The sequence below is a fragment of the Gossypium raimondii genome, chromosome 11 (assembly GCF_025698545.1).
Source record: "Gossypium raimondii isolate GPD5lz chromosome 11, ASM2569854v1, whole genome shotgun sequence".
Classification (NCBI taxonomy): domain Eukaryota; kingdom Viridiplantae; phylum Streptophyta; class Magnoliopsida; order Malvales; family Malvaceae; genus Gossypium; species Gossypium raimondii.
The window spans coordinates 58,965,398-58,980,338 of record NC_068575.1 but is presented as its reverse complement, the minus strand read 5'-3'; the positions used below and the strand labels follow the sequence as shown (position 1 = coordinate 58,980,338).

At 29.1% G+C, this 14,941-nt stretch overlaps 2 protein-coding genes across 2 annotated transcripts; both read left to right on the top strand.

Moving 5' to 3' along the window:
- Positions 1–3,650: 3,650 nt before the first annotated feature.
- LOC105802265 (hypothetical protein) lies at positions 3,651–4,145 on the top strand. Its single transcript, XM_012633801.2, has one exon. The coding sequence runs from the start codon at positions 3,651–3,653 to the stop codon at positions 4,143–4,145; it is 495 nt and encodes a 164-aa protein (XP_012489255.1).
- Positions 4,146–7,657: 3,512 nt separating this feature from the next.
- On the top strand, positions 7,658–8,801 carry LOC105802266 (uncharacterized). Its single transcript, XM_052623711.1, has 2 exons — positions 7,658–8,638; positions 8,736–8,801. The coding sequence occupies exons 1-2, from the start codon at positions 7,658–7,660 to the stop codon at positions 8,799–8,801; spliced, it is 1,047 nt and encodes a 348-aa protein (XP_052479671.1).
- Positions 8,802–14,941: the final 6,140 nt, after the last annotated feature.

The following is a 14,941-nucleotide window of genomic DNA, read 5'->3' as shown; positions in this document are numbered from 1 at the left end:
TGGACAAATTTTTAGGCCCATATTTTGGGCCGGCCTGGGCCTGGGCCTAAAAAACGAACCTAAATTTTTCTTTGGCCCCGGCCCAGCCCATGATCACCTCTACTTCTATCCATAAGGCCTGCTAAGATAATCAGCAATAAATTATTAGTACTTTATATAATAACATAAAATTACATAATTTATTCTTTTGATGGTGTAAAAGTTTTATTACACACAAATTTATTATTATTTACTAATGGTATCTTTATAGAAGAATTTTCTACAGATAAACTAATTGACTTTTATCAATATAAAATGGTAAATCTTGACATGTAAAATTATTTCCTAATAATATGTCTCCATGCATTTCAGGAAAACATAAAATTTTAGGAATCATAAATCTTACATTTTTTATGTAGATTGATATATTTCTAGCTTTATAATTAATTATGGTTTTATTACCATCCATTCCTATTGCTTTTATAGGATTTTTAGTAGTTTCCCATTTTCTCTACAGAATGACATTTTTTCGCAACTCTTGGTTGTAGCTCAGATATCTAATAAAGCATGTAAAGAATATTTTTATATTCTCTAAATTGAAATGTAATTTCAATATATGTATCATATTTCCTAGATTGGAAATTATTTATTTCAACTTTCATTTGTTTACTAATCGTTGAATTTTGTATTTCTTCCGTTCTAGAGTTTCTAGAATTTCTACTTGGTTCAGAGGGAAAATAGGAATATGAATTGTTTTTACTCCTATTGGTGTAGAATTATTACTAATATTATCCTCTTCTTCTTCTACTTGAATTATTAGAGGTAAAATTAAGTTTTCATTTGTATTAGTTAAAGCAAGGTTTTTAAAGTATAACTTATTCCCGATGACATATATTCTATAGTACTTATTGGTTTAAAAGTACTTGCACTATTTATCTTTTCTATCATCCAATCTTTTGGAATTGATAGATCTCTTAAATGTAATAATTTTGGTTGTATTTCGTAGTAAATTTATTAGGTTCAAAGAGCTTAATAATTTTGTTGTTTATCTCTTTGATTTCTACTTCGTAGTATTAGTATATTTATTTATAGAAGTCCAACTTATTGCTAGATCTTTTGCTAAATCATTAATGTCAGACTTTTTTGTCTGAATTCTAAGGCATAGACACTCTTCTACTAGAGGATTTGTAATGGATATAAAGTAATTTGGTTTAACCTTAAATCCTATTACACCCGTATGTAAATTAGACTGAATTCCTCCAATAAATGCTTTTATTGGATTTTTAAATCTTTATCTAAAGGAACAACTATTACGTAAATATCATGACATTTCCTAAATAGAGCTCTAATAGCTATCATTATTATCCCTAAATGGATAAATCTAACTTGAGGTATTTCTTTTAATCCTCTTAATTTTATCTTTAGTAAATAATGAGATTTCATTAATCCTCCTCTCGTATCCTTAGCTATAGTATTTCCACTTAGCTTTTCTACATGTCTCGAGTCCATATTTTGAACTTAGATATTTTTATATTTCTTCTTTAGAAATATGATTTTTATATATTTTTTCTATCATTTCATCGAAAAGTTTTTTCTTCTCCAATCAAATTTCCTAATTTTATATCTTGTTGTTCAAGATAAGAATTTCTTCTAATTGATTATTAGAACTACTTCCTATATTAAACATAAATATATATTCTTCATCAATATCGAATCCGTTTATGATATTAATTCATATAATATTTCTTCAGATTTATTTCCTTTTCATAACATATTTCTAAATATTGTTCTTCAATACTTTTAATCGTTTTCCTAGCATTTTTCCTTTGTTAGGACAATTTGTTACTATGTGACCTTCTTCATCACATATAAAATATTTATATATCTATTTTTAGGTTTAGAAAATTTTCTTCTAACAAACTTTTTATTACCAGTATATTTTTATTTCCTGATTTCTATTTTGTTAATTTATAAAACTAACAATATTTTTTTAATCTTCGGGTCCAGGTTTAAAAAACTAACAGTATTTTTTATTAAAAAACTAACAGTGATGATAATAAAGCCGTAATGTTTAAATTGCATATGAAGTTTAAATTTTAATTAGATTAGCTAAACTCTTATCTTTGTTATATGTTTAATTATAATTCTTTTTAATTATTATAATTTCTTTAGTGTGTAGTCTATTAACTCTTAATATTTTAACTTTTAATAAGCTACAAACTTTTAATTTAAATTATTTTTAAGCAGTTAAAATTTATTTATTACGAAATTCAAATCATGTTACCCATCTTTTAATTCTATTATTGTATCTAAAAATACTTTTAATTTAGATTTAAACTCAACTTTAACATAAATCATTTGTTATTGCGGTGGCATTTAAGAGTTGGGGCTTTTGGTGTCATGTTATGTGCTATGGAGGCTTTTTATTTGGTGAATGCTTCATATACCCAATGGTCGAGTTCTAACAAGGGCTAGTGATGTTTTTCGTGTCTTCCTATCTTTTTGTATCATGTTTTTTTTTTTTTTGCTGGTCTAAGTTTTTATGAATTGTTTTTTTTTTTTTTTTTTTATGTTTGACTTGATCTCTAGTTTTGTGCTTGTATTCTCAGCTTTGAAAATGGAAAATTTAGGGTGAGTTTGGATGGGCGGTGCGTTTATCTGCGGTTAGTGTAAAAACAGCGGTGGCGGTGAGATTAAATACTGTAGCAATACTGTAGCGTGAGACAAAAAGTAGGCTAAACGCACTGTACCGCACCCAATCGCCTATCCAAACCCACCCTTAATATGCTTCCTTTTTATCAATAAATTGACTTTTGTTGGGAAAAATGCTAGGCATGTAAATACAAGTAACTGAAACTCGATTCAAATTTATAAAGTTAACTAATTAGAATAAATCTGATAGATAATCCACGAGTTTACGAAATGTAGAACTCAAATATATAACTTTAAAATCTCTAATGTCACCACATTTGTCATTGAGTCAAGGCATCATTAGCAGTTCTCTACTTTTAATTATAATAATTTAATTTATTTGCTGTAATTGAAGTCCTATTGATAACATTGTAAAAATATTATATTAAATTGAATTATGTGATATTTTTAAAATAAAAAACTAGATTTATAGATGAAAATTAGATGGATAAAATTTTAAATATCTAGAGCATAATTAAAGGGTAACAAATTACTTAGGTGGGTGAATATTCTTCTGTCATAATTACATTCACAAGAATACAATTCTGTAAAATTGACCTCGTTTTTTTAAAAAAAAAATAACTTATGGAATTAATTTCTTAAGTGAAACGCATTAAAAAAAAAAGTCCCCGGCTTTCTACGTAATCAGCCGAGATAGGGTGGGTCCACTGCACGTGAGGGTGAGAAAAATGCTAAAGTCACTTTCGGTTCTGAACATTTCCATAATGTTTTAAATGATCCAACGGCTATAAACATTACTTTGATGTACAATATCACACTAACATGTAATACATATTTTCCACATACGACTCTCTACGCTTTCCTGGAAGCTAAATATACAGAGCAAGTTTGAATCTATATATACATATATATATAGAGAGAGAGAGAGCAAAGCAAAAAGGTTGAACCGTTTGAAAGTTGATGTTATTGGAGTTTTTTTATTTTAAGTTGATGTTATTGGAGTTTTTTTATTTTCTGAGATGGGTTTCTCTGAAATGGGCAATGGATGCAAGGATCACCCAAATCATCAACAAAAGCAAGGGGTTTGCGCTTCATGTTTAAGAGAAAGGTTATCTCGTCTTTGTTCAGCTTCATACACAGAAACTAATTCAACGCTTTTCCTTTCTTGCTCTTCTTCACTCTCCTTTTCTCCTGCGCCTGACTACTCTTCGCCTTCATCTTCGACCTCGGCCTCCCCTGACGCTCGACATCGTAAGCGGAACGGTTCTGGCGTGACGTCAATCATGAAGCCGGTGTCGTCGTCTTCGTCTTTTATGTTAAAGTTTGGTAGTACCAAAGGTTTGAAGAAGAGTAGATCGATTGCTTGTGTAGCAAGGAACTTGGATGATGAAGAAGTCAAGAATGGGAAGAATAAGAAGAAAGGGTTTTGGTCTAGGTTGCTGAGTTTCAAAGGGAAGAAGAATGTTCTCTCGCATTCAATGAGTATGAGATTAATGATTGGAAGAGTGAATTGATTTCCTAGGGTTCAATTTCGACGATAATTTGTGTTTTTTTTCCTTCTCCTTTTTTGTTACACAGTTGTGAGATCAAAATGAAAGATTTGATGTAGGTTTTAAGTCTGTTGAGACGAGGCGTCAAAACTCTTCTTCTTAAACAGTTATAAAATTTGTAATACTTGTTTCAATATTAAAAAAAAATTGATTGCACAAGCTTTGCCTTAATCTGTGAATTTAGGGACACAAACTCTAAATTTAGTGAATAATATCACTTCAAACTAATAAAAGAAAAGTCATAGTAAAAATATAAATAATATATATATTCAAGTTCAAACTCAGAAAATACTTGGTAAGTCATGTTGAATTAGGTTCAGTCTTCCAATCTTTTTCTTAAAGGTGATGCAATTCTATAGTTCATGCACAGCATGAATGTTTACTTTGAATATATACATCACTATCCTAAAGAATTAAATTAATATATATAAGTTAAAACAGCTGTAATTTATAATATTAAGTATTAAATTGATTGGTATGAACATTATTGTTAATGTAGAAAAATGTGATGTTGAGTGCGTTGAAGTGTATTATGGGTTGAGGAGAAATTATAAATAATTATAAATATTATATTAGAATAAATTAAATTTTCAGCCAATTTCGTTGAAAAACATCCAAACAATCTTAAAAACATTGTCCCACCTTTCCTTCGTTTTCCAAAGTTTTCAAGTCGTGCGGATTGCTACCTTTTCATTTTTCCAGTTTTGTCCACTTCGTCTTATAATAATTCCAACTATTAAAATTAAATATACATGAATTATCAAATTAAAAATTATATATTCATAAATTATATTTTTTTAAATAAGGTATAATCATTTTTTTGGCCCCAAACTTTAAAAAGAAATCATTTTAGCCCTCTATTTAATTTTTGTCATTTTTAGCTTTTATACTTATATATTTTTGTCAAGTCACCTAAAATGGTTGAAAATTTTGTTGATATGAGACACACGTGGATAACATGTCAAGATTTAATTGATACTTTTAAATTTAAAATTATTAAAAATATATTTTTATACTTTTTAAATAATTTTAATGATTTTTAACTTTTAAAAAATAACTTTTTTGAATTTTTAAAATTTGTAAAAATCATTTAAATACTGATGTGTCATTCACGCGACAATCCACGTGTCTGCCACCACTTCAGCAAAGTGAAAAAAAACATTATCTTTTAATCTATTTTGAAACGATTTAACAAAAAACGTAAGTTTAAAACTAAAAAAAAAACTAAAAATTAAATCGATAGCTAAATTTTTTTTTTTGTAAAATTAGAAGATGAAATAAATTATTAACTGTAAAAATAACAACAAAAATTAAAATAATTGTATTGTTTTTAAAATTTTGAAGTGAAAGAATAATAAAATTCCCATAAGTGTAGGGGGACCTCAAGAATCACATTTCAATAAATGAAGGATAAATATTATGGCGTCGAACCCGTGATCTCCATTTCATTTTTATCCGCATCACTATGATCCGATTTAAATCCAGATTGTACTGTCACGTAATCTTTCTTTTTTCTTTTTATTCCCAATGAGATGGTTTTAAATCGTTATTCCATTTTTTTGAAAGGTATAATGTTAAATGTAGCTACTAATATTTACAATTTTTTTAATTTGGTCCTTATTTTTAGTTAAAATTGAATTTAACTATTAAATTTTTAGAAAAAGTTGAAATATTGTGTTTTATTGAAAATACTAATTAAAACGTTAAATTTTAAAACATGTCGACATGTCAACCCACATGTTGTTCATGCTATACTTTTGGATTTTTATAAACTTTTTTATAATTTTAAATTATTAGTTGATGTGACGTGGCATATAAGACAAATAATATCATATTAATATAAAGTATATGTAGATTGTTATGCAATTTACCACCCCAATATCATTAAAAATTAATTTTTAGTCAATATTTTTATTTTAAAATAGATTTAGTTTTTTATAAAAGTTTATGGTCAAATTTAGAAAAAAAAACGAATAAAGGCTAAATTGACAATAAAATATAAGCATGAAGATTAAATTTAACATTCTATCTTTTAAAAATTATAATTAACACGAAAAATTTAAGAAATTATAATTTATTAAGATGTATTTTTAAATAAATTTATTAAAAAAAATTGGAAAGTCCAATGTAAATAAAGGGTCATAGATAGTAAAGAGTGTCATATGAACTGTTTTCATTTGGACTTTGGAGACAATGTTAGGCGGCTACAAGTTGCAAAAAAAATCAGCGGCAAAAACATTCAACTAATTACCAACTCTAAATTTTGAGAGGTTTTAGGTCCGGATAATGATTGTATTGCGGTAGAATCTTTTAATTTATAATTATAATAATTAATTTTATCGTTATCTTTATTTTTAATTTTATTAAAAATAAACACACTATTCATCTAAAAATATCTTTAGTTTAACTGTTAAAATAATTTAATTTACAAAATTCCAAATAATTTACAAATGCAAATAATTTAATTTTATCCTTTTTTTTCTCTAGAATTTTAGCTTCGATTTTTAGTGGAAAATCCGGCAACTTCGGTTATTCCAACAAAACCAGCCCTTTGTCCCCTTATTTGTCTCTCCTTTAGATTTTTCTCTCTTTTTTTACTTAATTCGGATTTTTAATTTTCTTTCTCATGATACCATTGTTGACGTAGCTTTATTTTTAGTGTTTCTTGTAGTTTCTATTTTCTTTTTTATCACTTTATTTGTTTATTCCCACCTGTTATTAGCAAATATAATGAATATTATACCAATCATTATTTTTAGAACTCATTTGATTGTTTTGTCGACCAAAAACAGACTTGCCTTCTTCAAATGCAATGAGTAGGGAAGTCTCTTGACATCATTAAAGATCAATCCCAAGTATCTCCAAATAAACCTTCAAGAAAACATTTCCAATTCAATTAAGGTAAGCATTTCCTTCCCTAACATTTATGTTTCTTTCAACATGTTTTCCCTTTTATATTTTTAATGTTTATGATGAAAGATTCAACATTTCTAGAAATTGAATCATGTATTCACCTTTAACATGAGGTTTTAGAAAGTTTAAGACTTGATTCATCAAATTAGTTGAATCATGTAACTATCATTAAAAAGTGGCATCTAAGGTTTTAATCCTAGTTGTTGTGGTCAAAGGCTAAAGGTTTTTTCTTTTTTTTTCTTTCTTTTTTTGAAAACTAGGCTTAAACTAGTTGAATTGAATCATGAAAAGATTGGGATTTGAATCCCAATTTCGATGATGAAAGATTGCACTTTTTCGAAGCTATAATTCAATTCAGAAAAAAATTAAAAGTTTGAATACCAATTTTTGTGATCAAAGATTTAATATATTCATAAAATAAAACTTAATTCATTTGATTTATGCAATTCTGGTTTGAATCTCACTTATCAAAATTTAATTAAATTGATTCATGCAGCCTCGTGTTAATGAAAAATGTCTGGACTTTTAATCTAACAAGCTAAATTGAAATTTTGTGATAGAAAATGAGTTTTTCAGAGACAAACCAAGAAATGGGGCAACATGAAGACTCCAACAAGAGATCGAACGCAATGGTATTAGGGAAAGTTACAGACATTCATACAGAAGTTGCAGCAGTAAAAGACTCGTTAACGGATGCCATTGAAGAGTTGAAGAACAAGGAAAGGTCCATTGAATCCTTGAAAAAGGAGGTTGCAAAGACTAAAGAGTTAGAGGATAAATTGGCGGAGAAAGAAGCATCATTTTGCAAGTTGAAAGAAGAGTTGAATAAGGTGAAATCGTTCGAGTCGGAAGCGATGCAATTGTTGTCGGAAGGGAAAAAAAGAATCCAAGAACTGGAAGAAGAAGTTGAGAGAAGGAAAGGGTCGGAAAAGAAGTTGCATGATTCGCTGTTAGCTCAGACCAAAGAGTTGGAAAAAACCAAGGTTTCATTGGATGAATGTAAGCAAGAAATCAAGTCATTGATCCAAAATATAGAGAAATTAGAGAGTTCGTCCGATGTTGCCTCGCAGTGTTCAACAGGTGATGAAGAACAAAATTCATTGGTGGAAGCCCTTGAATCTGAGCTGCAATCGACTAGAGAAAAGTTGGGGCGAGCCCAAGATAACGAAAGGTTTGCTTTGTTGAAAGCAAAGAATCTAGCTGAGGAAGTGAAGAAGTTGCAAAGTGAATTGAAAACCACTATTGAAGCAGAGGAAAACAACAAGAAAGCCATGGATGATTTCGCTGTGGCGTTGAAAGAAGTTATAACCGAGGCTAACCAAGCTAAAGAAAAGCTCATGTCAACGACGAGTGAACTTGAGACAACGAAAGGGCAAGTTGAAGAACTGAAGGTGAAGTTGAAGAAGGTTGAGGAACAATATAATGAAGCCAAGAAAGAAACGGATCGGTGTAAGATTGTTTCGGAGAGATTAAGATTAGAAGCTGAAGAAACCTTGATTGCATGGAATGAAAAAGAGATGGGGTTCATTGAGTGTATTAAGAAGGCTGAATATGAAAGGAATGCTGCTCTAGAAGACAGTAAAAAATCCAAAGAAGAAAATCATAAACTAAAGGACATAATGATACTGGCTTTAAATGAAGCAAATGCAACTAAACAAGAAATTTCCCAACTCAAAGACACCATTGCCCAAAAAGAAGCAGCTTTGAAACTCCTTTCTCAAGAAAACGAAAGGCTTAAGCTCAAGGAAGCATCGGTTTGTGAGAATACAAAGAAAAGCCAAGAACCCGCCCCATCACCAATACCAGCACAACCGGCGGCTACAACGACACTATTATCGTCGTCGTCGTCGTCTGCAGCAGCACCAACACAACCAGCAGCCGCAACGATACCACTACCATCATCATCTGCACCAGTACCAACACAATCACCATCACGATCAGCACCTACAACCATACCATCATCATCATCTGCAACAACAACATCAACATCATCACAATCATCATCTACAACAGCAACACCATCTCCAACACAATCAGCGGCTACAACGACATCATCACAATCATCATCTGCAGTAGCAACACCAGCACCAGCACAACCATCATCACAATTAGCAGCTACGACGACATCATCACCATCGGTTGCACCACCAGAACCAACACAATCAGCAACAACAGTAGTGCCAGCACAATCATCATCACAAATAGCATCTACGATAGCACCATCATCGTCATCGTCGGTAGCAACACCAACACAATCAGCAACAACAGAAGTGCCAGCACAATCATCATCACAAATAGCATCTACGATAGCACCATCATCGTCATCGTCGGTAGCAACACCAACACCAACACCACCAACACAATCATCATCACAATCAACAACTACAACGACACCATTACGATCACCGCCGCCATCACCAGCACCAGCACCAGCATCACCAGTACCAGCAACGACAACTCCGGTAATAACAAGGGGGATGACAATGAAGGATCTTCTGGAACTAGAGGATATGGGAGAGCTTATGAATCCAAAGCCAACGGATTCAAGTTCAACAACACCTTATAGTGTCAAAGATCTTAGGAAAATGGAGGATCAAGAGGAAGCTATGAAACTAAAATCAACCGATTCAACACAGCATAAGGAAAATAAAGATTATGATAAAGAACATACTAAGAAATCAAGGCATATTAAAACCAACAGCTCTTGTTTGATTATAAAGTTCCCATACAAAAACAAGTACCCAGAAGAAGAGCCCAAAGTCCAATTAAAAGACAGTGATGAGGATTCAGACTCTGATTACTTTGACCCGCTTAAGGGCTCAATTTTCGACGTAGCTGAAACCCCCAAAAGTGAAGCAGTGCAAAACCATCATTCGAAAAAGCCTTCACTCTATGTCGCTGATGATGAATCAATGTGCGGTGAGGAGTTCCATCACTTTGATTCAAGCCATTTCGACGAAGAAACTGATAAATTCCCAAAAAAGAAAAGAGCATTGTTTTCGAGGTTTAGTGATCTTATAGGAATGAGAAATTTTTACAAGAAAGAACAACCACCTTTAGATCAATAAAACAGTATCTTTCGTATGCAACACTCTAGATTGATTAACTTTGATGTATCATTTTCTGTGTGTAATTCATGTAAAATATTTGTTGTATTGTTTACATTAGTTTATCCAAGCTAACAATTAATTATTAGTTAGATTTCATGAGTATAAAGGTGAACAATGTCGCCATTGAGAGGAGTACAGAATTTTCATGGCGTGAAGGGAAGCTGAAACTCATTAACCAGTGCCATACTAATATTTATTAATAAACGTGAGTTTGGGCTCAGCCTGCCTGAACTCATGAAACTTGAGATTCCTAAACCCAACACTTGGATAATCTTTTAAATTAAATATTAAAAAATTACCTTTCAATGATTTTACTTTTTATATACTTCCGACGATGAAGTTGGGAAATTTGTATTTTTAAATTGCAATTATAATTATAATTTTAAATACAAAAGATATATCATAATATATTAATTAAAATATACTCAGATTATAATAAAATTTAAATAAAAACATGCACATAAATTTATAATAAAATTTTATTCGAAAATGAAACACATTACACATTTTCGATTTATCCCATAAAATACCTACCATTAAAATCCTTCATTCACAATTGAATATATATAATATATAACTTTAGCTTCTTTCTTTGATATCTTATAGATTAAACTTAAGATTTTAGAATTAGATCAATGATTAAATTGATTAGATCATCGATTTGATGATTTGATTGGTTCATTCAATTCGATTAAATAAATTATTAAAATTTATAAAATACAAAATATTAAAATTTGAATTCAACTGGTCTATAACGAATCTGAGTAAACTAGATCAATAAAATATTTTTGACCGATACCTTAATCAGTTCCTAATCTAACAGATCCATTGATGAATCCCATATGATACAAACAATCTTAATTAAATTGAATTTGAATGCTAAAATTTATTAAATTAATTTTTATTTAGTTCTATGATAAACATAAGTTATCCCAATAAAAATATATCTTTATAAAATTAATATTTTATTTTGAATATGGAAACAAGCATAAAGATGAAAAAGTAAAGTGCAATCGAATTCGTTCTTCAATAATTTTTTAAAAGGTTCACTAATATTACAAATGTAGTACATAGTTCGAAAAGAAGAACACATATAGCACATAGTTTTACATAAGGTTCACTAATATTATAATGTAAAATTTGTAGCACATTTTACAGGCGATCATTTACTTTTTGAAAGACAATCGTAATAAGAGAATTAATTATTGTCATCGGTAATAGGTATTTTGATTTCGATAAAATAATATAATTTAATATCAAACTCATATAAAAATAAAAGGTAATAAATATAAAAAAATCAGGCAAAACTTATACACGACATTCGCACATGATAAAACTAGAGATCACGAATAATAACATTAGAAATCCACACTAAGCCTAGATGATCTAAGATTCAATGTCTCTATCTTAAATAAAAATTTTAAAATAACTGGAATCCATCTCAATCTAATAACACCTCCAAGAACATTTTAATACAAATAATAAGATTTAAACCTAAAATGTAGATAAAATATTTAGTATATTTAAAATTAAGAAAAAATAGATTATAAAAATAAAATATTTAATAAATTAAATGATTTTTAAATGGCAACTATTCTCACTTAAAGTCTAAATATTTTGTCCAAGTTCAAGACCAATTTAAATAAAAAAATTTTAAATAAATTTAGACCCATACGATATTAATTGTCAAATTCAAACCCTAGATATTAAAATTTTCATATAAATAATAAGATTTAAATATATAAAAGCGAATTAAGGTAGGGACCACAATTCCAATACAGTGAATCAATCAACCCTCCTCGACCGTCCACGTCATTCTTTTGTTCTGTTCTACCTCCTGTCGACTTATCCTCTTCTCCTCGTAATTTGAAAGAATTTTCTCTTTTGTACTTTTTCTGTTTTCTAAATTACAGCCCTACTCGCCTCGAGTATTAATATATTGGTACTCGCTCTAGTAACCCCTAACATAATTAACTAGTTTTTATTAAAAGAAACTCAAGCCTGAAACAGTGAAAGTACCTTTGTAAGATGAGTTAACTTATATTTTACTTTTTCTATTTAAAAAATAGTCAAATTAACCCTTATACATTAGATTAAGAAGTAATTCAGTCTTTTTATTTAAAATTTCATCCTTTTTGGACTGTTAAAAACTGACGTGATTAACAGAATAACCAGATAGTGATGCTTGGCATGTCATGTGTACCTCATGTTGACGTGTATGGACTAATTTCAAACAACAGAATTAGATGGAAATTTTAACAAAAGGACTAGTTTACTCTTTGATCTAATGTCCAATGACTAATTTACCTATTTTTTGAATAGAGAGGCCAAAATACAATCTAACTCCTAATACATGTACCTCCATGGTATAAAATAGGTTTAATATAACATTTGGTACTTGAATTTGACACTTTTTTTTAATTTGGTACCTAAATTTTTTTTATCTAATTTTGATACTTGAACTTGATACATTTTTCTAATCTAGTACCTAAGTTTTTTTTTTCAAATTCGATACTAAACTTGTCAAATATTATACAAATTACTCCATAATAGAGGTGTTCATGGGCCGGGCCCAAAAAATTTTGGCCCGGGTCCTAGGCCCGGGCCTGGCCCGAAATATGGGCCTAGAATTTTGCCCAGGCCCGGCCCGGGAAAAAATTCATAAGCCGGGGCCTGCCCGGCCCGCCCTTTTAAATAAATACCAAAAATTATTTTAAAAATTAAAATAAAATTAAAAAAGTATTTTAAAAATATTTTAAAATTAAAAAAATTAAAAAAAGTATTTTAAAAAAAATTTAAAATTAAAAAAATTAAAAAAAAGTATTTTAAAAGTATTTTAAAGTTAAAAATAAAAATAAAATATTTATTATTCGGGCGGGGGCCCGGCCAAAAAGTGGTGCCCGAGTGCCGGCCCGTTTTTTAATCGGGCCTCGTTTTTTTGCCCAAGCCCATATTTTGGGCCTATATTTTTACCCAAACCCTCCCATATTTCGGGCGGGCTGTCGGGCCGGGCCGGGCCGCCCGCCCCATGAACACCTCTACTCCATAACACTAATGGTGTTTTTTTTTTTTTTTGTTAAAGGACATAAATAGCTAATGTATGTTTGACATATGGCAGATGATATGGGATTTAATGATAGTATTGATTACATTTATTTAGAATTTCCTCTATTCTCCTAAATAATATGCTAAAATTTTCACTTTTCATAAGGTTCGATTACCTTTATTGTTAGTGGTAGAAATAATTCGAGAGAGACTACATGCTTAATGCATGATTTGGTCTTCACAAAATCCTTAATTTCACAAAAAAAATCATTAGTGTGAAAAAGAAGAAAATAAGAGTTTTAAAACTTAAAATTAAAAAATATTAGGTGAGATTAAAAATAAAAATAAAATAAACATATTAAACTAATTCAAAATTTAAAATGTAAAAAGATATTTCATGTCATTTATGATGATCTTATATTGATTGTTTTGTTACATCACAAAAAAAAAAAAGTTGCTAGTATATTGGATTAATCGATATAATAATTAGACAAAATTTTAGGTTCTAAATTAGGAAAAAGTGTCAAGTTCAAGTACCAAATTGAACTAAATAAGTTTAGATATCAAATTAAGAAAAATGTTAAGTTTAGATACCAAATTGAAAAAAAAACTTTAAGTACCAAATAATTAGTAAAAAGTATCATGTTAGATACTGAATGTTAAATTAAACTTATGAAACATAATTATATCAATCCTACAGTAAAAACATTTAACTTTAACAATAAAAATCGAGGAAGGATTCACTTACACATTGTAAAAACTATAGTTTTATACACTTTCCTAACTATTATATGATTAATATTTTAATGATCCAATCATTAAATTTATCAATATAATTGTACTTGCCATGCATGTAAATTTTCGAACCGATCCGATATCTTATCAAATTGATCTAAAATACTCTATATATTAATATATATTCAATAATTGTTTTTTACATACAACAAATAGTTAGAAGTTTTAAACTTACATCAAATTAGATATACATGATTTACATGAAGCAGACCATAGAATATAACGGTTGGATCGTTAAAATATTAATCATATAAATAATTATGGAAGTGTGTAAAACTACTTTAATTTTTACAGTGTAAGTGGATTCGTCCTTATAAAAATCAGTAGGGTATTTATTTAGTACATTAGTGATGAAAATTTTGAAGTCAACAAAAGGGTTGAGATTTTACTACATATTTTATTTATTTATTTTAATTTTAAAATATAACTTGAAATTTGTAAAGTTAAAAATTTCAACAAAACTTTTCTCAATAACGATATTACTTTTTCTCCCGATTTAATAACTTCATCTGCCCTCGGTGAAACCCTAAACATAATAAGACTTAGAACTAAAATACTCAAAAGTTTTAATTTTTGCAAAGAATATCAAATTTTCATTCATTCGCATTGGGAACCATTTTGATTCAATAGTAAAAGTATTATGTTGTAGGTACGAGAGTTAGGGTTCGATCTTAAGCAATTCTATTCTCCTCTCTTAATTATTAAAATAAAATCATTTACATTAATTATAGTGTTTAAATGTTGATTGAGTTTTAACTTAATTGGTATAAATATTATTATCAGTGTAGAAAGACGTGGGTTTGAGTGTATTGAAATGCATTATCCTATTATTTAAAGGTTGAAGAGAGATTATAAGTAATTTTAGACATTGTATTAAAAAAACAAATATCATAAGAA